The sequence below is a fragment of the Sturnira hondurensis genome, unplaced genomic scaffold (genome assembly GCF_014824575.4).
Source record: "Sturnira hondurensis isolate 20B ecotype Veracruz unplaced genomic scaffold, ASM1482457v3 Scaffold0004474, whole genome shotgun sequence".
Lineage (NCBI taxonomy): Eukaryota > Metazoa > Chordata > Mammalia > Chiroptera > Phyllostomidae > Sturnira > Sturnira hondurensis.
The window spans coordinates 13,606,914-13,632,210 of NW_028077105.1; the positions used below are offsets into that span (position 1 = coordinate 13,606,914).

Genomic DNA, 25,297 nt, shown 5'->3' on the forward strand with positions numbered 1-25,297 from the left:
AGGTGAGAGAGAAAGAGGAAAACAGACACGTAGAAAATGTGTGTGGGCAAGGAGTATTTGTGTGTGTGTATATGTTACAGAAAAAGGACTGAGCTCGGTAGATTGAGACTCTAGTTTGAGCTTTAAAATAACCAGCCACAAACTAGTGAATTCACTTAGCTACTCTGGATAGTTGCATCTGATAGTTGTATAGATAGTGCCAACAAATAAATGCACAAATAAGAAGATAATGTGCAAAAATGTCAAATGTCTGGTGGGTAGGTATAATATGCTTTTAATAGGCACCATCCTTGACACACAACTCTATACCCAGTAAGTATCCCACCCATGAGATCAGTTTCTCTGCTATTTGAAGGGAAAAAAATTGCAATGTACCAGAACCCTTTGTTAATCAAAATATAGTTCTTTATGCCAAATGAAAACTACAAGGCCTAGGAAAGTTGCTAAATAAAAGGAAGGACTAAGAAACATGTAGATATAGTCAACTATCACATTGGTTGGATAGTATCATGAGTATCTGTTATATAGATTATAGAATTATATATTTATCCTATACTGATATACATTAAAGTGCAGAGTTTCTAGATAAGAACCATTGTCTTAGAATAATAAAATATAAAAATACTTCATTCTATTAATTGTTTATATCATACTGAATTTAAGCCAATTTAATTTTTTATAAAATTAATAGTAACAAGTATTAATAGAAACATTATACAGTTTGAAATGATTAAATTAACCACCAGGTGGAGCTCTATGAATTGAGCGTACGTAGTTGAAAATAGAAAATTCAGTTTTTATTAATTTCCTCATTTTAAATACTTACACATATTTTATTAAAGACCATTAAAGAATCACTAAAGGTCATATGCCAAGTTATTTGATTAGTATTAAACTATTTTGGGAAACCAGATTTTAAAATCAAAGTTCTTTTGCTTAAGTTACTTTATAATTTACCAATAATATGCATTCCATTGTGTATTGATAAAACGGTAACTGTAATTGAAATAGAGAACACATGAGAAAGATCTATAAAATCTGCCTATTAAACTACTTCGTACTATTTTTATTGAATGCTTTTTTTTCTTGTTTGATTGTTTGTATTTGTGGATATATGTTATGTTTTACCCCAGAACCTGAAAGTAAAAAAGATGAAAAAACATCCAAAGCAGGTAAGAACACTGTGTAAGCTCTACAAAGTTATAAACAAGACTGGTTTTACAATGAGGACTGGATGAAGCCTTAAGATACCCAAAACATTGAAAAATACTGGTGTATCCTCCTCATATATTTTAAATGTAATCAGTAATAAATTGACATTCGAGCTAAAATAAAATAGATCCTGTGTTTTCTGGCAGATTTTGGGTAAGTTAATCAAAGTGCTGGAACTTTTAGCATATACTGCTCCTTATTTATATAATGGACAATTGAATGCTTTTCATAAATTGCTAAAAGGACAGTATGAATTTCAGAGTCTCTAGCCAGATTATGACAAATGCCTAAAACTTATCCTTATGATTGATTGAACTTTATGAAATCTCCTATATTTAACTATTTTTACCTCAGAAACAGTGGTTTTGTATGGTTTAACCTGAAAGATACAACCTTTTTTTTTCCCATTAATTAAATATGCAGAGTTTTGGTAGAGGTAATCTCTTGCCTTACAATTCATTAACTTGAAAACTGGAATACTTTTTTAAAAAGACTTCATAAAAGCAGGCTTTGTGAGAGAAGAAGTCAAGAGTTTAGCTGTGTACTCTTAAGACATATGTTAAAAGTTAGAAGAAGAAACCTCATAAGAAGAGGACAATGAAGAAAAGGAAGACAAAAATATTGAGAGAGATTCTAATTAATTACAATCTCCCTAGGTTCAAGCCTATTCCAAATATTTTTTACCTTTTTCAAGACATTTGTGTCTATATTTTGTAAAAGGAAGCCATATTTCTATCTCTCAGAGAGTAAAAGTAATACTGCATACATGTGATAAACATTAGTCTTAAATATTTTCATAAACTTGTTTTCACATATTTTAGCTTACATTAAGTAATTTCTATTTCATCTTTCTATGTATATGTTAAATATTAACCTGTTACTACCATACTTTCTCTTAACCATACTGCTGACATATAAAAACGAATGGCTTGTATTTTTTTTTATTTTTAGTGAATAAACATTCATTATATGTGATTTTATATAATCTGAAAACATTCATTTTTCTGGAAGAAAAGTGGGCAAATTAGCAATTTTAAACTGTAAGAAAAATTCATAGTAGAGATAAAATGACATATTGAATCTTTACATCAAAAATTATAATTGAGCTTTAGACATATCTGCAGAAATGGAAAAACTACATAGAAAAATTGCTTTATTTTTAGCACTCTTCCTGGTGAGAGTGAAAGCTTGCTGATCAGATAAAAGGTGCATTGTTACTGCTTATTATAAGCATATTGTGTTTTAGGCTTTATTTTACTGTTGGTATATAATGGGAAAAGTGATATACTATGCACTATAAATTTCCTATAATTAGTTTACATTAAACATTTATGCATATTTTATATTATAATTATTTTCAATTTTCAAAAAGTTCTCAATAGTGGAACATTTGATTAAAAAATATAATCAATTAACATTTTATTGAAAACATATACTATGCTAATATCACTGCATATGTCCAGAATTGTGCTTGATGTTACAAAATTTACAGTCAAGTCATAAGAGATTGTTTCAATTCCAAGAGAGTATAATCAAGGGCATAGAGATGAACTTCTGAAAGACGGATGCAAGACAATTTGTTACATTAGGAGTCCAGAGATTAGAGACATTCCTGCAGTCTGTGGCAGTCAGTGAGAACTTCAGGGAGATGATGGATGTAACTGGGATTTTAGAAATGTGCAAGAGCACCTGAGTCAGGGAGATGATTATGAAGAATGATGGAAGCAGCATTGGCTTTATACTAGACAGGCAAAAATTTGACTCTCTTTGCCATGTGCTAGCAATGTGCCTTTCCTTAAATGACTTGATGTTTCTGAGCTTCAGTTTCCTTATCTATTGAATGAAGACCCTCATACTCACCTAGCAGGATTGTTACAAGAAACAGAGTTGATGCTTGCCATTTGGTTCAGTTCAGTACATGATAGCTCTACATGAGGAGTTAACCCAGAAGCAGGAATGAGTGTTACGTTAGCAGGGGGTTTTGAGGAGAGGACCAGGGACCAGACTAGATGCCAGGGACCACACAAGGAACAGAAGGCAGTAAGACTTCAGCTATGGTGTGTGGCCACATGAAGGCGGTTCTGAAAATCCAGGGAAGGAGAATTATGGGAGACCAAAGTGACAGTTTGGATTCGTAGGATATGAATGGGAAGAAGTGTTATCATAAGTCTTATAATAGTATGCAGGGTGAAATCCTATAGAAATAATATAGAACCAGAGATTTAAACCAGGAGTTTTTATGGTAATCTCAATAGTATAAAATAAATATTGAAAAAAAATGGTACAGAAAGGAAGTAGAGAGGAAGTGAATTTTGTTTACTTTCGAAATAAGTTACAGTCATGAATAATATTCAACGTGGAGTTATCAGGAATTAAATTTTTAAAAGCACAGAAATTTGCAGCCATTTAAAATGCTATTATCATCTTGTTGTATGTTCTTTCAGTTATATAAATATATGTGCTTTAAAAACATAATCATACTCTCTGTATGGTGCTGTCACTGCGTTAGTAATTGTCATGCTGTTTCACAGGAAAAGAAAAAAAAATGGGTGACATTAACTATACACAACTCCAAGGTCTTACGTGTGAGAGAATGGAGAAAGGGATCAAATACGGAAGCTGCGAAGGAATGACAGGCGGTGCGGATGCTCACGCGACATCCCCGTAAAAGTATTCTAGAGACACTTGGAAATTGGGGAACCTCACTTTGAATCCTCCAACTAGGTTCTGTATTCATAAGTTTAGAGTTTTTAGAAAAGGGAACATGGAGGGGGAGGAGAAGGGAATGAAAGGCAGCTTCTTGGAAAGGTTACAGGCCTGGTGAAGAGAAGAAAGTGTGTCACCCGGAAGATGAGGAAATACAGTGTATCAGCATCCCAAGTGAAACACTTTCAAGAAAAACTGGAGAAGTCAGCAGTAACAATGTCTCAGAAAGGTCAAGGGACATGGCGGCAGAGAAAAGCCATTCTATCTGACAAAAGCCTGTCTCTCTGTGACCTTTTAGAGAGCATTTTCAGTAGAACAGTGGAGGTAGAAACCAGTTGATAGAACTTAACAGAGAATTTATTCACAATAAGCAGAGGCAGAGCAGAAACTTTTTTTCCAGGAGTTTGTTGTTAAAGGGAACAAGGTAGTATCTCCCAGCTGGTGGAACCAATGAGAGATGTTTGTTCTTTTCAGGCGTGTGATGGAGCGCCGCTCTCCACGGAGGGGAGGAGCGGGAAACCCAGAGGGGCATATTAATGAGGAAAGAACTGCCCCACTCATGGGACGTGTTGGGGTACACACTGCAGATGGAGGGAATTCGCTTAATTATGAGGAAGAAAAATTTCCCCTGAGCTTTGAGAGCATAATGAAAGAATAGATTAAATTAGAGCTTAGTGTATAATAGGAGGCTTCTGCTGAGAGAGCTTTTCTCCTAAATTCTTTTCTGCAAAAATGACCACTAACATCTTTGTTGTCGGAGTTGAGGGATGCTTTTTTTGTCCATATTATGTTGACCCTTAGGCAATATTTGACCACATTCACCATCTCTTATTTCTCAAAAAAAAAATTTAAATAAGCCTATTTTGGCAAAAAGAAATAATTTCAATCTACACTGTTAAAAATAAAATAAAAATAAAACATGACTACATTTTTAAATACTGGAGGGACATTACAATAATTATTTATTTTTCGTAGATGATATCATTAGCCACTGAATTCTTTTTTTTTTACCCTGCCTCCAGTGAAAATGATAACAAGTAGAACATGAATTTCATTAGGTAATTAGAGAATAGCTAGATGTTCTTTTCAGGAAGCAATGGACATTAATTATAAGTAGTATTATAATTTAAAAATATAAATAGACATAATAAATAATAAGCAATAATGTTTTCATTTTTAAATTAATGTTTATAAACAAACCCTTCAGCGTTCTATACTTACCTTTGTAGCCACCTAATCGACATCTTCACATGGTTATTCTGCTCACACCTCGTTTTGTTTAGAATTAAACTCAACATCTCTTCCATTGTCTTTTTCTTTTATGCCTCATCTCAAAAAATAGAATTCAAGACTCACCCTTCAGTTATGGTGACTTCAACTTCTGAGTCATTTACGGCTTCTCCTCTTTCACAGCCCAGTGTCCAAGCAGGTGCCGAGTCCGCGTCTCCCAAGTTTGTTCTCTCCTTTTTCATTTTTATCTTCCAGTAAGATCTCAGTTCTAGTTTTCATCTTTTCCTGACTGAAAAAATATACAACTCATGACCTGATCAACCACCTTGTTTCCATTTCCTCTTCAAGCTCCACCACACACAAGCCCACCCGAGTTATCTTTCCTAAAAGTCTGACTGTAGTGCTAGCTCATTGCCTGTGACACACTTCTTCACCCAGCTCCCAGTTGTCCAATCCTCCACCATTGCTCCTCCCCACAGAGATATTTTAAAAAGATCGTCAGTTCTGTGCATTTTGTTATCTATTCAATGTTTTTCAACTATTTTCCTTTTACTTTAAGTCCACAACTAACGCATCTTACCTGTTTACCTGGCCTCCAGTCCTGGCAGTTTACTTTCTCAAGTACTGTTCTTTAGGTATAAACACACACCATGAGTTCGCCAGCCTTGGCCTATGTGTACTCTTCTCCTCTAACGTATCACGTGGTGTCTCTGTTTGTTGAATGAGTTTCTTCTAAACTTGTGTCTAAATTCCTATATTGTATTTGCTGTGAGCTGGGTAGTCCCCTCTAATTTCTGGGACAAAATTATCACCCCAAAGCCACCATAGCCACAACAGGTCAACAAGATTATATGTATGAAAAGGAACAACACTGGCTAGTAATTTCTTAACCTATTTTTGACACGTGTCTTGGTGTTGAGGTACAGCACATACAGAGGCAGTTTTTAAATCTAAAAGATAAATGGAAGGAGTCTGCTATAGAGAGAAAAACTCTAGAACAATAAATATGGAGTGATTTACAACAAATTACTGAAGTTCTGAGACTTTATCTATACAGTAGAGCGACCACTAACACATGTCATGCCAGTATAACAAGCTCGTGAGAATCATGTTACATAATGTGCTTGAAAGTGTTTTAAAAAGCTATAAAAAACAGAAAAAAATAAAATGTTCTCATCTATACCCTTGGGATTCCAAGTGTGGTCCACAAAGCAACAGAAGTGTGGAACTTTGGGTCTCATTAAGAACTGATGAATTTGGATTTAGCACGATCATCAAGTTAATAATATAGACATTAAAATTTGAGAAGTATTACTATAAAATCCATAGACATCTTATCGTCAGGAAAGAATAACATCAAGCCTCTCTCTCATCATCTTGGCTAGTTTAAAGTGGACATATGTTTTTGAACGATTGCTTTCTAACTAGCAGAGTGGTCCTTACACTCATTGAGCACAGGTTTGCATTGTCTATCCACTACCTCACTGCATGTGTGATTTCTGGGCTCATTTCAACAATTACCGAGGAAAGAACCATTGTTTTCTCCTGACAGCACAGGCAAAAGAGCCCTGGGCTCCCCTATGCTTTCATTCTAGCTTAAAAGGAAGAAATAAACACACATTTTCCTAGAAGAACATGTGTGTCAAGGGTAAAATATCTTTATATTTTTATCAACTGTCTAAGCTGTTGACATAAAAAGTTAATGACTTAGCCAAAAAACCAACTGTGGCTTATATTACTTAAGAAACTTCTAATTTGTTACTTTATTCAATTTCTCTCTGTCATTATAGAGAATAAATACATTGTGATATCTATTTTAAAATTACCATAGGGATCCTGCAAGAGAAATATGTGCGTAAACTTTATTAACTGGATCTTTTAACAGAGTAGACAGACAGGAGGGTGTCAAGGTGTACTTTATGTCCCTGCCTCTGTCTCTCCTACATATACACTTTATATAAAGTACTTAAATACTTTAAATACCTCTTTAAATTAACCAGAAAATATGCGCTATGCAAGACTTCTATTGTGGGGGCGACTTTCCTCGTAAGTCCCCCCCGTGTGACACGGATGAGAGTAAATATGACTGAGACATGATGTGATCTGTTGGGGAGGAGAAGTGGCCAGTTTCTCAGAGGAAAAGGCCAGCAGCAGTGGCCACTTTCTCTGAGGAGAAAAAGGCCTCGAGCCCGCTCCTGCAGGGCCTTTTATTGGATTCTAATACACAGGAATACCAGGCAGCAAGGATCAAACAGTAAATAACATTTCAAAAAAATCTGAGCATGAGTCAGTCTGTCAGGGACAGAGTTTTAGGGTTTCCTGCTCAAACCCTTAACATATGAATGAAAGCACTCTTAGCAGAGCAGATTTCACAGGTTTATCAGGAAGTCTTTGTGATGCCAGATTTTTTCCCCCAGGACACACTCTAGCAAGGCAAGGAGCTGCACCCCTCCCCATCAGGTATTCAGGCTTAAGGGGATTAGAGCCAGGAAGTGGTTCTCCCAGAGAACAAGGGGACTCGGGCTATCTCAAAGCTGGGGGGGTGAGAGTCCATTGCTCTTTGTTGCAGCCCCCAAAGTCCTTCCATGACGGCCTCCCAAGTGATCAAGTCTGGCTTAGGTGGTCCCTCCTTTGTGAGGGGTCTTACCTGTCATTGACTTCCGACCAAGCTTTGGGGGCAGGGAGAGGAAACTGAGGCAGCATTTGCTACCAGAGACAAGCTTTGTCTTCTGCAGCTGACACTCCAAAGGTCGTCTCTCACCCTTAGCCACAGGGATCAAGCTACAATTCCTAGAACCAGACAGAGCAGTCTATAACATTCTATAAATTATAAAAATAATTAAATCTCAAATTATGATGGAGTCAATGGCTAAATTTAGTTGAATAAGTATTTATTGAATTCCTATCAGGTATTAAGTATTTCATTGGATTTTAGGGATGTAAAGCTAACAAATTTTAACCCTCAAGAAATATGTTGTATGAAAGCAGAAATCATTTAATAAAGCAGTACTATCAACAAAAATGGAATAAGTAATTAAAATCAAACAAACAAGAAAAGTTGTGCATAGTGTGCTTTGCAAACATAGAGGAAAGCTATATTGCTACAGGCCTTTGGTTCAGGGAAAAATTTCAAAAGGCAGAAAACACAGGGGTGGGCTTAGAGAAGGGTAAATAGGCAGGTGAAGGCAGTCCAAATAGGGTGTTCCAGGCAGAGAGAAGCACAGGCCACAGCTGGAGGCAGGAAGCAGTGAGTAGCCCTGGGAGCTACAAGGATTTCACCTTCAGGACAACATAAAGTATGAACATGAATGCATGATTACGGTAGGTGAGGCTAGAAGGCTAGAAAACCGTGACTTAGGAAATAAGGGCTATGTTCTGCTATTAATGGAAATCAGAAACAATTGAGTTTTTGAGCAAAATGATGTAAGAGTTTAACTTAGAATTACAAATTGTTCATTTGGACTAATCACAGAAATTGAAAATAAAAAGGTTGCTGATAACTTCAGGAAATTACTTTTCTGATGGATTGAGACTATTGCACTAAAACTCTAGAGTTATTAGAAAATCTTTATAGAACATTAATAGGAAAAAAAGAAAAAGAGCTATTAAAGAAGTATTTAGGAAGTAAAATTGTCATAATTTGGGGGGGATAAGAAAATTCACATAACTCCCTGGTTCTGTTTTGGAAGAGTAAGAATGTAGACAGTAGTGTCATATACTGTGACTGGAATTTCAAAAATGAAAGTTCCATTTAGAAAAAGAAAGCTGTACCTCTCATGTAAATGTTTGACACTTATACAAATTTGTGTTAAGCAATTGTTATAGGCTAGACAATATGTTAAATACAAAAACATGTTTGTGAATACAGTCAAGTTCCTACCCTCCAAGGGTTTGTAATCTAATTGGGGTGGGGTGGGGGAGAGAAACTTGGAGTTAGGAGTACCTATAGGATACACATTTAGGTATGTTTATCAAGCACCCGGTGAGAAAACAGTAACAGATCTGGACGTCCCAGCAAAGATGTGCTGGCTTAAAGGACGAGAGTTACTGATACATCTTCTAAGAGGTGTGTGACAAAGGTGAAGACCAAGCACTGAGGAAGCAAACCAAGAACAATACTAATATTTAAGGAGTGGATAGAGGAAAAGGAGATCCTGAAGGAGTTAAAGAGCAAGAAGAAAAAAAAACAAATAATAAACAGAAACATAAAGGGTGGGGGAAGTATTTCCTCAAGTTAAAGAAACCAGGAAGGAAAGAATATCAAAGGGGAAGAAGCTGTTAAAGTGTCAAATTCAGCAGAAATTTACAAGATAAAGACTGAAAAGTATTCATTGGAATGTATGATATAGTTATTGACGATCTTATGAGCAGTTTAGTGGAAATAAAAGGGATCTAGCTTTCCTATTTTTACTATAGTTTGAGGTATTTAGTTGGAGGTCAGGGGCCAGAAAAATATACCTTACATACTTTGTATACATTGCAGACTATTTTTTAAATCTTGCCTGAAAGGAAAATGAGAGTGCAACTGTTTAGTTAGGAAAACAGCATGGCAGAGTAAAAATAGAGGCAGATGTGACACCAGAGAAACTGTAGGTCAAACGATTTCTGTCAAATAGAGAGGGAACAGTAATCGTCTTTGTAAGTCTACAGTGTTACACTATCTATAAATGACAATAATACATGGAAAAAATGCAAAAAACGTAGGCTAATTCCATTTTAAAGACATGAGTCGTAATGGATTCATGTTTATAACACCTACAATTGTTTCGGTTTGTTTAATTACCACCAAGATCAAATCATTTCCTTTCTAACAAAAAACTCCTTATTTGTTACATCAGTTTCCTTGAGTACTATTTCCCCAGTGGTTCATATAACTCTGTTAACCTTAAAACCTTGAACTAAATCCTTCCTTTAAAAACTGTATAATTTTATACAGTTCAACTACTAGTATAATTCAGTAAAGTGCTATTAATAGAGATTTTCTTTTCTACTATAAAAGGGAGGGATGTTTACAGTACTAGTAAGCTATTTCTTAGACTTGTTTTTGCAAAGTGTTTTGCATAGAAGCCTAGTTATATTATTGGTTCATAAAAGAGTTTTGAGGTTACATAAGTTTAAGAAAAGCTTTTGAAGTTCATAATATATATGCATATATTTGGGAGGTTTAACAGTAAAAAGAATAGCTGGACTTCTTTTCACCCAATGTTTCTTAAAGTTATTCAACAATTATATATCATATATATTATATTATATTATATTATATTATATTATATTATATTATATTGCAGTATATTATAATATACTGCAATTATATTATATTATATTATATATATTATATTATATATAATAGTGGTGTGTTCAGTTGAACACACTGAGAAATGATATATTACACTTATTTAAAAGATCTGGGGACACAGCAAAGCAAAAATAATCGTTTTTTAAAAAATTAGTGGCAACCATTCTAGAAAATCTAAATGAGACAGGCTTGAAACAATGTTCAATTGTGTTGCAATTAGAGCAATGAAGATATGCTCACATGTATAATTTATACTTGGACATTGCTATCCAGAAATTTCATTTTATTTTTTTTCCTATAACAACAAAAATTGCTAGAAAACTACTGTAAATCCTTAGGGGAGAAGGTGCCCATTATTTTTCAGGTAAAAATATATACTAAGCTATGCTGACATGGAGCAATGAGCAATTGCTAGAATGTGGCAAGGCGGTATGTACTTCATAAGTATTCCTATAGACAACAAGGTAACCACTGTTTCTGAGATACACTAATGTTTATTCAGTAGCCATCAGGTATGTGCCATTATAATGTTCAAAGAGGGTTTATTACCACAAACAAACATAATGTATCAAGAAAAATTTAATGATCACTACTATGTTAGTTCAAGGACATTTATTGAGTACCTACTAGTCCAAATCCTGGAAAATAAAATAATTACATTGGTGGAGTAATTTATCTGTTAACTAAGAGGATTTACTCACATGTATACATACTATAATTTGATCTCATAATGATTTTATATTTAAGTCCCAACATTTCATCCATGTTACAGGCAAAGACACTGAAATAAAGACCCAATGGATCCCCAATTCACAAATAGGAGGACCTGACTTTTTTCAATGTATCCATGACATCACTCATAACTCAGTTTGATTTGTAAGGCAGTGAGTGAAAGACTTAATAATGTCACAAATTTTCCTCTTTGACCTTAAGGTCAAAGTGTAACCTTAAATAAAGAGTGCCTTTCTCTTGCCAACAGATTCTGGATATAGTTTACTACAAAAGATAGAACCTCAAATAGTCTATTACCATTCTATTCCCAGAATAATATACAGATGCAGATGCTGGTGGAAAACACAAACAAAAAAGTTAGTGGGGTGGTACACTTATTTGGAATTCAGAACCTAATGCAATATTTAGATAGCAAATCCAAATGATATGAATGACACAGCAGAGCTACATATTCCTTAGGGTGGGGATCTTTGTCGGGTTATTTCCTGTATCCTGTGCCTGAAACTGTTCCTGGCACATAGTAAGAGCTTAGTAAATGTTTTTTAATAAACCAATGTAAGAATACAGTTATAGAGTCGAATGACACGGAAGCCTGCTTCTAATACTAATGTTTTAGTATTAAATGGGAAAATTGGTCTCATGAGAGTAACTGTGTTAAAATATTTCATTTAAAATGCTTATCATGGTTTGGGGCACAAATTAATATTGAATGTGCTACACATAAAGTATACTAATAAGTGCATGAGATAATTTTCCAGAATTAAAATGTGATAGAGTGTTTTAAAATCTGACAGAGAACCATGTTAGCCATTTAGCTTATGAAAATAAAAGCAGTTTTTATTTAATTAAAAAAGATGTAACCTCTTTTTATGCCTAACCTCTGAATGTTAACCCCTTATGTATTAAAAACTTCTCTTTTTTATTTGTAATGGTGACTTCAGTACTGTAGTCTTAAAATTAAAATTTTTCTGAATAAATTTATCTTCCAGAGATTAGGAGATAAAATGTTTCTTAGCCAATTCAGTTAATCAATCAAGTACAATATTATTAATAACTGCTGAATAAATTTATGTCAGGTACAATTTTTCTCAGCTAGTTGAAAGGAGAGACGCATGCCTTGTGGATTCTAAGGAAGCCCTCCTCATTAAGAAAAAGGAAGCAGAAAGTCAGCTGCATGTAAAACTACTAAATTCTGCTCATGCATGGGTGTAAATGAAGTATTATTATTCAATATACAGATAGTTTGTCTTTTTATTTCTTCAATAAATATATTTCACTCTTCCAAAAGTCATAATTCTTAGTTTTCAGTCTTTCCCCAGAATTTGTTTTCTTCTTTGTTCAGGCAAATTAAAAAAAAACATGGTCTTTTAGCTCCTTTAATAAAGATTTTCCTGAAAACCCTCCTTCTCAATTTTACTCAACTTAAAAACTAATTGAGAAAGGTTGTAGTAATGAGATTTGAATGGAGACCTTCCAGGCTGGCAAAAACAATGCGCCAGAGAAGGCTTTTAGACTTGCTACAAAGGAAGCTAATGGCCTCACTCTTCTAAATTAAAACAAAAACTCGCAAGCTTTTAGACACTGGCCTGTGAAGATGTCAACTCTATTAGAGTCTTCTGTTTCCAGGCTACTTTGTGAGTTAATCTGATAGAATATTACAAAATGGACAAAAATCTAGTTTTCCCCAGGTCAACATTATTTCTTACTTTGTATCTTCTTTGCTATTCCAAAATATGTCATTTTCATTAATTATTTAAGATTATTTTATTCTGCATTTTTCTTTCTGCTATGATTAAACATGTTTTCATATTATTTATAATACTCAGTATATCACCCAGTTTTTAAAACAATGCTCTTAGCTCAAGTATTTTTTTTCAATGTATGGATCAACACAGTGATATTTTTTAATGGAAATATTTCACAAGCCTGTGAAGAAATGTTTCACACTTGTGATACTTCAAACAGGTATGACATTTAATAATTGAATCAAATTCCAGAAGAAAATATTTTTAAATACCTCTTTGGACAAACATAAGGAATCTTTTCTTTTCATATGCTGTTCAAATTTAGCTCTGAATAACATGAAACACCTTAAGGAAGGCAAATGAGACTATTTACTTGGATGTAGTAGGAAAAAAAAACAATATGAACTACCCATCTCTTCTATTTTCATCTCTCTGGTTTTATAATGAAATAGCGTCAGGCTCAGGTACTTAGATCGGTGTCACCAATAACAAACAGAGCAGGAAAAGGGGTACCTCGGGGTTGTGCCTGGCACTTTAGACGGCCCATCAAAGTTCAGATATTTTCCTTTGCTTTTCCCCTCAAGAACACTCCCTCCTTACTCTATGGCCTGACCTTTAAAAAGAAGGGTTAGATCTCACTGGGCTTACATCACTTCTTATTATTTCCTTCTTCTTTTCTAACACCCACTTAGAGAATCAGAATGTCATGGAGAGGTATTTAGGGTAATACAGTTCAGTAAATGTTAATGATTTAAACATGCCGCACCAGGTAGTGCTATTCAACTGAAAATGGTCTTCAATAAGTTTTGTATTTCAGGCCAAAACTACTCAGTAGTTACACCTAAACATGGTATAATTGTCTCCTTTTCTTGGGTGAAATAATCATAACCAATATTAATGAGAAATCCCATACATAATCTTTCCCATTTTATTCTCAATTATCTCAAAGCAAGGCAACCATGCACAATTTTGAAAAACCTGCTATGTAAAGAAAAGAAATAAAAGATTTGTGTTGATATATTTCAGAGAAGGGCCACTCTTCTGAAACAACTCTTTGCAAACCCTTTTCAAATGTATTTGCAGGTTCTTTGATAAGTTGTCAGTGGGAGTGTGTTTAGCTTGTGCTTTACTGAACGGAGGAACACTCCGTTTCCGTGGAGTTTCCACTTGATCATTAAGGACAATGTTTGACTGTGTTTGAGACAATGCAAGTGCTAAAAATACTAAGATGATAGTTGCAGTCCCTGCATAATGAGTTTCACAAATTATTTGGGGGAGACACATGAGTAAATAATTACAAAGTATTGCAAATAATTACCATGGGTAGGGAGAGTGATTACATAGGGTTCTAAGAGTAAAGATGAGAGACATATAACCCATCCTGGAAGGAGCTCAGGAAAGGTTGCCAGAGGGATAGAACTGCTGAGCCAAGTCTTAAATGAGCACCGTGTGGTAAAAGCTTGCAAGAAGGGGCAAAGGGCATCAGGTAAAGGAGGAAACTGGGAAATGAAAATGATGTATTTGAGGCCAGAATGTAGGTAGAAACTGAGGAGGGCATGAAGTACAAGTGGAAAAGTGGAATTACACTCAAGATATATTTAGGATGTGTAATCACCAGGACTCCGTGAACAACTGAGTAGGGATGGGAGAGCATGGAGAATATTTTAGGTTGACTTTCAGCCTCCTTTATTTATTTTTTACTGTCACAATCTTCGTTAAGATAAAAAAGAAAATTAAAACGGACTATGGATAGAGCAAAGTTATCAAACATTGGCCTATACACTGGCCACTAGTGTCTGTAAATAAAGTTTTATGGGAACATAGTCATTCCTATTCATTTGCACACTGTTCATGACTGTTTCTGGGCTGCAATAGCAGAGTGAGTAACTGCAACAGAGATTACATGGCCCCAAACCAAAAAACATGTAATATCTGACCTTTCAAAGTAAATTTACCAACTCCTGCACTAGGGTTGCTCATGCCAGAAAAGCAAATTATGTATTTTTAGTCATAAAGAATTACAAATTCACTAGCAATTATTTTTAATGTATTACACAGGGACAGATAACATCCAGACAATGTTAATAGAAATTAAAAAATTGTCTTGGGTTTTTCATCTTAAATAATAAAAGGTTAAAAGTAGTGCCTCAATCAATCCTTTATCAATATAAGATTAAAAAGTTAACATTGCACATGAGTTTGTGAACAAATTATTCTTTAATGGTGCAGTGAAATTAAACGAAGTGTTTTATTATTTAAAATAAGTTTTAAATTAGTAACTTGGTGTGAACATTAAGTTTCATAGCCTATAAAATTTTAATAAGGAAGAATGGCTAGGGTGTATATTGTTTGATTTTGATTTTCAAATTTATGATGTTCTATCACATTTGATGACAATTCAGTAAGAATTAAATGACTTGGTCTTACATTTTTTTAAATTCTTTCTAGGCAAAGAAGTCAAGCCTAAGCCTCCACGTATGTAGCGTGCATGCCAGAGTGAATGCATGAATGAAAGAAACAAATCTTAAATGCATGCTTTTAATCATTTTATAATTCCATCACTGAATATTTTGTTTAAATCAGTGTACCATGTACCTATCATGCTAAGTGCTCTTCTCAGATACACTGTGCTAATATTTTCCTTCACCCTTTACTCACTGAAGGTACAAATCAGTACCTTTAATTAACTTCTCATTAGAAATTTTAGTTCACATTTTATTTTTCTCAAAATAACTCTTGTGATGATAATAAAAACTTCTATTTGTCGGTTTATATTAATTTTCTGTAATTATAAGATAAAATTAACATGGCATATTGAAAAACTGAATAATGTGCAAAAGAAATAAAGTTGGCAAAAGTAGGTTTACATTGTGAGTGCAGGAAACACAGGGTCTGTTCTTGTCTTGTTATTTATTAATTGTTGTATTACTTTCCATACAAACCACTGTCAACCCCTTTCGCCCACCCCTGTATGCATGAGTACAAGAAATAAGTATCTTTATATAATCCTCATTATTACTGTGTATATGTTTTCAGAGCCACAATTAAAAAAAGAAGAGAAGCTAGGTATGTACATTTTATGTATAGATTCATGCTTACATCATTCCATACTTATGATGAATAGCATAACATGTCTTTGCAAATTTGTGTCCTACTGTAAATATTATTCTAAAATTTTATCCTTGACAAATTTTTGCAATAAAACGAACATAGTGAATATTTTGGACTACCTGTTCTTAGGAGAAAAATGTCTTGAGAAATTTATATAGTACAGAAAAAAATTGACTAATTCAGTTGTGTCCTACAAAACCACTATTTTGCTGCTTTTATTTGCAGATACAGGGCATAGGTATTTCATCGAAAAAAATATAGCTGCTCTACCTCTTCTCTTTTTCTGAAGGTTTCTGAGTAAGATAAACATTTCTGAGGGCTCTAGTAAGCAGCAGAAACTTTTTTAAGAGAAAAAAACAGATTCTCATAAGAGTTTAAATCTTGGTTCATGTTCCCTGGCTGTTTTAGGTTTGTAGGGCTGCACTAATAAAATACCACAAGCTGGGTGGCTTAAAACCGCAGAAATACAGCTTCCCGTAGCTCTGGAAATGAGAAGTCGGTGATCAAGGTGTCAACAGAGCTATGCATTTCTTTACACATGTAGGGAAGAATCAGTCCTTTCAAATTCTGGCTTCTGGTCTTTGCCAGCAATCCCTGGTGTTCACTGGCTGGTCAAAGCATCACTCCAGTCTTAGTTTCTATCATCCCATGGGTATCTGCTCTCTCTTTTTGGTCTCTTTTGTGTACCTTTTCTCCTTTTCTCCTAAGGATACCAGTCGTATTGGATTAAGGACCCACTCTACTGCCATATGATAAATTCTTAACTCATTGTGTCTACAATGACCCTATTCCATATAAGGTCACATTCTGCAGTTCTGGAGGTTGGAACTCTAGCCTATCTTTTGGGGAGACACAATTCAGTTCATAAAGGTCCACTCTGTGACCTTCCAATTCATGTCACTCATGTGGTACAAAATACATTCCACAATCCTTAAGTCTCAGTCATTTTAGTATCAACTCCAAATCCAAAATTTTATCAGTTCAAAGTCCCAAATCTCATTCTGTAAATCAGATATGGGTAAAACTTAGGGTATGATTCTTCCTGCAGAAAATTCCTCTCCATATGTGAATCTATAAAACTAGAAAACAAATTACTGCTTCCAAAATAAAACAGTGGGACAGAAATAGGACAAACATTTCTATTCCAAAAGGGAGAAATTGGAAAGAAAGAAATGAGTCACAGTTTCCAAGTAAATCTAAAACATAGTGGGAAAATTCCATCAGATTTCAGAGCCTGAGAAAATCTTTTTGGCTCAATGCTAGGCCCTCCGGACCTGGTAGGGTGGGGCTCTCTTCTCTTGGCCCACGGAGGTAGTAGGCCTGCCCTCCGCTCCTGAGGAGGTCCCATCAGCCCAGGTCTGAATCTGTTGTCCTGTCCTCAGAGTCATTATTCCTTTATTTCATCCCCTCTCTGTCCCTTTCTATCCAGGTTGCATTTTCTTTGCTTATATAGTATTCTCAAAAACATGACCAGGCTTGAGTTTAGTTAATGGGGGGCCAAGCCATTGGACAGAAAAGTCCTCCACAGGTCTTTCTTTCTGCTGAGATGGCAAATTGTATCCAAAAGTCTCACCTTTATTCTTTGTCCACATTAGCAAAAGTTTGTCGAGCTACACCATCAGCCCTGTCTCCCTTCACTCTTTTTAGGTAGACTGAAAATATTCCAACTTGTCGAATGCTGGTTGCTTTTACTTAACAGTTCATCCCTCAACTTATCTTCCTTTTCTCATTTTATTATAAGCAGCAGGGACAAATTAGGCTGACCATTTGACACTTTGATTGGAAACTTCCTCAGCTAAATATCCAGGCTCTTCACTTACAAATTCTACCTTCCAAACCACAGGAGAGCATAATTCAGCCAAGTTCTCTCCTACTTTATAACAAAGATCACTCTTTCTTCATCATCCAATAACATGTTCCTCCTTTCCTTCTGAGATCTTAGAAGTACATGGAACACTCTTATTTCTAACAATATTTTGTTCATGATGACATATGTATTCTCTAAGGAGACAGAAGCTTCTGCTATGGCTCCCCTCACTCCTTTCTCAGTCCTCAGAAGAATAGTCTTTAATGTTGATTTTCTGTCAAGAATCTTTTCCATCCTGGCTGGTGTAGCTCAGTGGATTGAGCATCGGCCTGTGAAGCAAAGGGTTGCCAGTTCAATTCCCAGTCAGGGTACATGCCTGGGTTGCAGGCCAGATCCCCAGTAGGGGACACATGAAAGATAACCACACATTGATGTTTCTTTCCCACTCTTTCTCCTTCCCGTCCCCTCTCTCTAAAAATAAATAAATAAAGTATTAAAAAATAATCTCTTCCAGGTAGTCTGGGCTTTTAATATCAAGTGCCTCAAAAATTTTCCAGCCTTAACCCAGTATACAATTCACCCCACTTCCAAGTACCAAAATTATTAGTTTCCTTGGATGGTTGGAATAAAATACTGCAAACTGGATAGGTTTAAACAATGAAAATTTATCCTCTCATAGTTCTAGAGGCTAGAAGTCCACAATCAAGGTGTCAGCAGAGTCTCACTTCTTTTGAAGCCTGTAGAGCAGAATATTTTCATACCTATTCTGGCTTTTTTGTTTGCCAGAAATTCTTGGTGTGTTTTGGCTTGTAGAGGCATCACTCCAATCTTGGCGTCCATTAGCACATAACCATCTACTTCCTGTGTGTGTGTTTTCAGAGCTATGTATTTTATTTTTTAATTTTATGATATTTTTCCATTACTATTTATCCCCTTTATATCCTCTTTCACTTCCTCCCATATCCTTCTTCCCTGCAGTCAGCACATTGTTGTCCATGTCCACTTTTTATTTTTTGCTTGATTTCGCCAACTCATAACTGCCTCTGAGAGCTATCGGCCTGCTCTTTGTCTATGAGTTTGCCTCTATTCTGCTTGTTAGTTCAGTTTGTTCATTCAATTCTGCATAGGAGTGAAATCATATGGTATTTGTCTATCTCTCATTGGCTTATTGCACTTTGCATTATTTCCTCCAGCCCACCCATGCTGTCACAAAGTGTAAAATTTTCTCCTTTTTTACATCTGAGTAGTATTCCATTGTGTAAATGTCCCACAGTTGTTTTACCCACTCATCTACTGATGGACACTTCGACTGCTCTGTTTTTTTTCCTTTTTTAATAAGGACATTAGTGAGATTGGAGTCACACTCCAGTACTACTACTTCATCTTCCCTAGACTAATTACATCTGCAGTAATCCTATTACCAAATAAGGTCACATCAGGGTTACAGGGAGGGGGTTAGGACTTCAACACATATTTTGATGGGACACAATCCAAGGCATCACACTCTTTTTCTAAATTTCTAAATGAGTACCAAATCACGTCTGCTTCAAAGAAACTTCTCTGACTCTTGTTGTCAAGTCATTTATTTTATGTTGACATTGAAACTATTTTCCACATCAATCATCTTGAGAAAAGAGAAAATTCAGGTTAAAGTCAATTAGCAGTAGCAAATACTTAGTACAAAGCATGATTCTAAGTACTATGTGTTTAATAGTCCAGTACTTAGAAACTAGCATACAACTGAAATGATTTTCAGTGCAGTTCTGCTTTTTCAATTCTGGTCAACAAAATAATTCCCCAAAATAAATTTGTGCTGTAGTTTGTTTTTTCAGATTTTAAAATATCTGCTTTTTTTTTTACCTTCAGAGCCACAAGTTAGAAAAGAAACAAAATCAGGTAACAATTTATTTTATTCTTAAATTGATAAAGCTGATATCTTCATTTTAGAACTAAAAGAGGCTCACCACCCATCAGTGGAGATTTACAGTTTCCCAGATCCTCATTATTTTCCTGCTCCATTGATCAATGTGTATTGGATTTACAGTGCTAAATTGACTGAGAATGGGGATATCCCATAAGCAAAAATTTTTAAAATATGGCTTTAATTAAGCTTCTGCAGAGACTCCCATTTTTTAGGAGGCATTTCTTGGGGTTCTTCAAAACCAGGTAAGACAATGTATAATCTGTGACTTTCTTCCTGGTAATACACCAGCACCATAAATTCACAAAACCATAGACAACTGAGGTTTAAAGGTAAAGAGGACCAAAATTATTATTATACATAATTATATATAATTAATAACTATTAAAAACCTGCTATGAGTTAAGGAATAGCATAAAATTTTTATTGTCACCATATAACTATCAGGGACATGAAACATGACAATTGTTACTCATATTTAATATCTGTGGAAACAGTTAATATAACAAGTTCAGAAATTATTTTTCTGATATTTTTAAGTCAATAGATTTTGTTCGTGTCTGATTTACTCAATATCACAGCTGCTCCCAGTAAGAGTCTCAGATTAACAGTCATTGTATTGAGGTAACATTGACCTAAAGTCAGGGTAACCTTTGCAAGTGTACACCACTATTCAGTGTTTATGTCCGAGATCTGGTGCCAACTAGCTGTTTACCTGAGTCAAGTCACAAAAAACCTCCAGCTCTAGAGACGTGATATCTGTGTTATAAAAAAACATACAGCAGTATTCTTCAATATCAACAAGTTCAAGAGTCTGAATATATATATTGAGTATGTATAAAGTATATAACTATTAGTATAATACTAATTAGTATAATCCTATACTAACCATTAGTATAGTATAATGGTTAGTGTAACCATTTTAGTATAATACTAAATACGTATAAAGTATTAACTATTTAATTCTTACAAGGTATTACTTACCAACTGATTATATGCTTGAATCTAGTTGCTCTTATAAACGATATATTTTTCAATGTAACAAGGCTCATAGATGTCTATTGTTTTATTTACTTTTCTGACTATATTTATTTCCTGCAGATGAGTATGTATTATAAAATATAAATACTTTGATATGCTTCTTCCCCTTTATTTTGTTTACCAGAAACCCTAGTACTATTTAAAACTTCTAATTAGTCCCAATATCATTTAAAACTTTTACTTTTTATCATTAAATAGTGTATTTTTGCAGTGATTTAATCGAATGTTATTATTTAGATTTATAAATATTTCTTTTTAGCTTCATCTAAAAAAGCTCCAATATGCAGTATATACATGAATATCATCTATAATACTCATGTAGAATTTATGCAAGACATTTTTTAAGTATTTTTAATAATATGTATGCTCACGTTACTCCACAGGACCAGTTCTCTATTCCAACCATTGCCCAAGCTCCTGATTTCAGAATTGATGCTTTATTATAGCCTGATCTTTGGCTGTCATGGGTGCTTAAATGTAAATAAGAATTCTTGGCATAAGGTTTTTATGCAACAAAAATCTTTAAGGTTTTCATGTCCACTAGGATGACATAAAAATGTAGGAAATTTTTCTCCATGGGCACAGTTGCTGATGTCTTCTGCTTAATAAATTATTGGCCTAAGTCACAAAGAAAATTCACTGTATATTAGTGTATAGAGCTGAACACCTGAAAACATTTTCTTTTCATTATTTTTAGAAAAAGACACAGTGAAACCAGAAAAGACTGTTTTTCATGGCAAACCAGGTATTTTGCAGGTGGTATTTGTAGTATCAAATTGCCTCTAAATGGTCTAATTTTAGAAGTATGGAGAACTTGGAGTCAATTAAGAAATTATTAGATAGAATTAATATTTTGAGTCACCAGATGCTAGAACACCCAGTTTTAGTCATTCTCACAATGTTTTCTATACTGAGGACTTGACCAGTCTCTAGTAACCACACAGCTAGTCTTGCTTCCCATCAGAGATACTAAAAGTACAAAGACATCATCGCCAGCACTCAGGTGAATGAGGTGTATATATTATTTTTTCTTGTTCTGTTTGGGGTAAGACATCCTTCAAAAACATTTGTAAATCAGGTTTACTAATTCAAATGTGACCATCTTAGACTCCAAAAAAAGGAAAGAAAAGGAAATAAACATTTCACCATACTTCCTTTCCTCCTTTCTTCCTTACTGCATCTTCATTTCCCTTCCTTTTTAAAAAAATTTCTGATCTTACATTTTGGACCAAATATAGGTAAGCCAATGTGTTCTGTTCATAAAGATGAATACAGAAGCTACCAGGATGAGTTTATTAATTAGTTTTTACTTAAGACAAGATATTTTGTTTTAATTTAAGTCAATTCAATAACAACTTAATTTCGAGGCAACCCCATACCTTAGTTATCCTATAGAATTTTGTCCTTCATTTCTTACTGAATTATTTACAAAGTACTGTGGATGTGTGTTTTCCAGAATCTTTAAAAAGTTAAAAACAGATTTTCTCTAAACATATCTTAGGAAACCCTTTACTTTAGAGAATGTTTACAATGGGTTTGAGTCAGAATGATTTTATTTGCTTATGCTCTAAAAAATATGAAGTACCAACAACAGAAATCATAGAAATAAAGAAAGCAGAGCAGGAATGTGAGAAGGAGAGAATAGCTATCTATATCAACTAAGTAAAACCTTAGAAACAATTCTTAAAGAATAATGAAAACCTGTGATTTTCTTCACTCTTCCTGATGTTGGTCATTTTGAAGTGAAATTACAGAGACAATGAGAGATTTTAGTCTTTGAGTGTATGGCAAATGCATTATTTTTCTCACCACACCTTTTTTTTTATTTCAGTAATAACATTTATATTATTTAAATTCTATTTCTCAATAAAGCCTTCCCACTTGAATATTTGACCAGCTGATTACTTGAAAAGTTTAATTTTATATAGGATCATCATAATTATCCCTCTACTTTGACCCAAACCTTTGAGTATGTCCATAAAAATGTAGAGAACAGAAGACATTCCATAAACATACTGTGTTTGCCCTGCTCCAGCTTTATACGATGAAAAACTTGAGTTCCCAGGCTAATCCTTGGATTCCCAGGGAGGCATCTTGCATGAAAAAGATTTTAAAAAATGATTTTTCTTATTCTAATGTGATAATGAAAAGGGGATACATGTTTTATAAAGCAATATTTCTATGTAGACAAATACAATAAAATATAATGAAGGCAAGGAATAAGGAATGTTTGGGTGGGTTAAGGGATGACTTGAATTAGGAAATCTTTAGAGGCAACATAGCTGCAAAGGACATTTGCAGATGGACTAGTTTTCTTTGTGCTTCCATCCAATTTAAATGGAAGACACCACCTGCTATCTTAAAGAAACAGCTACATTTCTCTTAACATTGGTGTTATTTCAAAGTAAATACAAATTATCAAGGTTGAAATGTCATTATTTTGTGCTTTAAAATTTCTACTTGTGATAATATTTTTTCTTATCACAGAGGAAAAAAGTGTCAAGCAGGTAAAAGCTACCCCAATAGAAAAAACAGGTAAATGGATATTTTATATTTTCTACTATGTATCGGTTATTCTTATGTGGGTATACACACACATCTTCATTGAAGTTTGTACGCCATTAGTGACATGAATTCTAAGATTCTAAATTCTTGTAAATACCTTGTGGGGGAGACTTTCCTCGCAAGTCCCCCTGTGTACCACGGATGAGAGTAAACATGACTGAGATATGATGTGATCTGCTTGGGGAAGAGAGGTGGCCAGCTTCCAAGAGAAAAAAAGGCCTTGAGCAGTGGCCAGTTTCTCAGGGGAAAAAGGCATTGAGCCCCTTCCTCCAAGGGCTTTTATTGGGTTTTAATACACAGGAATACAGGACCGCAAGGATCAAACAGTAAATAACCTTTCAAAGAAATCTGAGGGCTTAGTATGAGTCAGAGTCTGTCAGGAAGAGTTTAAGGGTTTCCTGTTCAAACCCTTAACATATGAATGAAAGCACTCTTAGCAGAGCAGATTTCACAGGTTTATCAGGAAGTCTTTGTGATGCCAGATTTTTTTCCCCGGGACACACTCTAGCAAGGCAAGGAGTTGCACCCTTCCCCATCAAGTATTCAGGCTTAAGGGGATTAGAGCCAGGAAGCACTTCTCCCAGAGGTCATGGGCTCTCTCAAAGCCGGGAGGCGAGAGAGTCCATTGCTCTTTGTTGCGGCCCTCCAAGTCGTTCCATGACAGCCTTCCAAGTGATCATGTCTGGCCTAGATTGCCTCTCCTCTAAGGGGTCTTACCTGTCAAGGACTTCCATGAGTCTCCATTCCTGCTAACATCTTAAAATCCTGAACCTCCTCCATGTGAGTCTGCCACAGAAAATCCCACTCACCTCAGTTATTTACAGCGTCCAATCTCTTACACAAAATAATTTCAATGGAAAAGTCTGTGAAGTAATTTCTTTCAACTGAGGTAATCATGATAACAAAGGTTTAAATACAGTTTCTCAGAGGGAAATATAATAGAATAGAGAAAAGAACTATTTAAAGAAATTATAGACTATTATTACAAAAGAAAGAAAAAGTCTGTGAGGCCCTTTCAAATTACCTCTTATGGTAATTGCACTCTATTCAAACCATTTCCCAAGTTCATTATTTCAGTTAACACAGCCCTAACTTTTACCCTAAGGTGTTTAGATGGTCCCCTATGTTTCTCAATTAGTTATGTGGGTATTTGAGGATTATTAAGAAAGCAGCTTCAGATACAATATTTATGTACCAAATGCATCAATTGTTTAAAAATTTACGTACATTTCATGTGTCTTACTTTTTCACTAGTAATGTGATTAACCTACTTGCTGACAGTGAAATAATAAGGCTTAGTGAAAATGGATTAAACTTAGGATAAAAAGAAAATCTAAAAACTAAGAAAGTTAAGTATAAATACCAGAGTTATTTTTCCATGGTTTATGCTTATCAATATGGCATTTATTTTTCTCCCTTCTCCACAGTCAAGACTAAACCAGCAAGTAAGAGACAAAAAGAATAAACCTGGACAGTGTTGCTTGGTCATTTATCTTTAATAATGTGCTTTTCTTTAAACTGTTGTTTTGAGCGTTGTCTAAGAATAAAATACCTATAGAGGTGATAAAGATATGTTATTGCTATGGCTTTGATTTAACATCCCTTTGTTTCACTACTATTAATAGTTAAGTCTAATTATACAGAGGAAATATTTAGAAGTTGTTTTCTTATTATTAACAGTAAAATAGTGACTACATTTTGGCTATAAAATAGCACTAAGAAGTTAAGGTAAATGAGAATCTCTTAGACAACATAATAAATAACAAAAGTAAGAAATTCTATACAATTGTTAATATTGTGAACCATATGCTGTTTTAATTTATTTAAAAGGCATTAATTATATTGTACATTTGTTGATATTTAGAAATCCATAAGATTACAAATATTTTATGATTTGTTGTTAAAATCATAAAATTTTCTCATTAGTTTAG

General features: G+C 34.5%; 2 protein-coding genes across 2 annotated transcripts in view; both read left to right on the plus strand.

Moving 5' to 3' along the window:
- The window catches only part of LOC118986780 (triadin-like), a 64,565-nt gene extending 60,685 nt beyond the window's left edge, over positions 1-3,880 (plus strand). The window contains exons 11-12 of the mRNA XM_037045877.1: positions 1,134-1,172; positions 3,744-3,880. Of these exons, the coding sequence (XP_036901772.1) occupies positions 1,134-1,172; positions 3,744-3,880 (176 nt within the window). The remainder of the gene's footprint in view (positions 1-1,133; positions 1,173-3,743) is intronic.
- Positions 3,881-4,062: 182 nt separating this feature from the next.
- Positions 4,063-25,297, plus strand: part of LOC118986781 (triadin-like) — a 49,433-nt gene continuing 28,198 nt past the window's right edge. The window contains exons 1-5 of the mRNA XM_037045878.1: positions 4,063-4,147; positions 19,706-19,735; positions 21,499-21,546; positions 23,289-23,336; positions 24,794-24,811. Coding sequence (XP_036901773.1) covers positions 4,063-4,147; positions 19,706-19,735; positions 21,499-21,546; positions 23,289-23,336; positions 24,794-24,811 — 229 coding nt within the window. The remainder of the gene's footprint in view (positions 4,148-19,705; positions 19,736-21,498; positions 21,547-23,288; positions 23,337-24,793; positions 24,812-25,297) is intronic.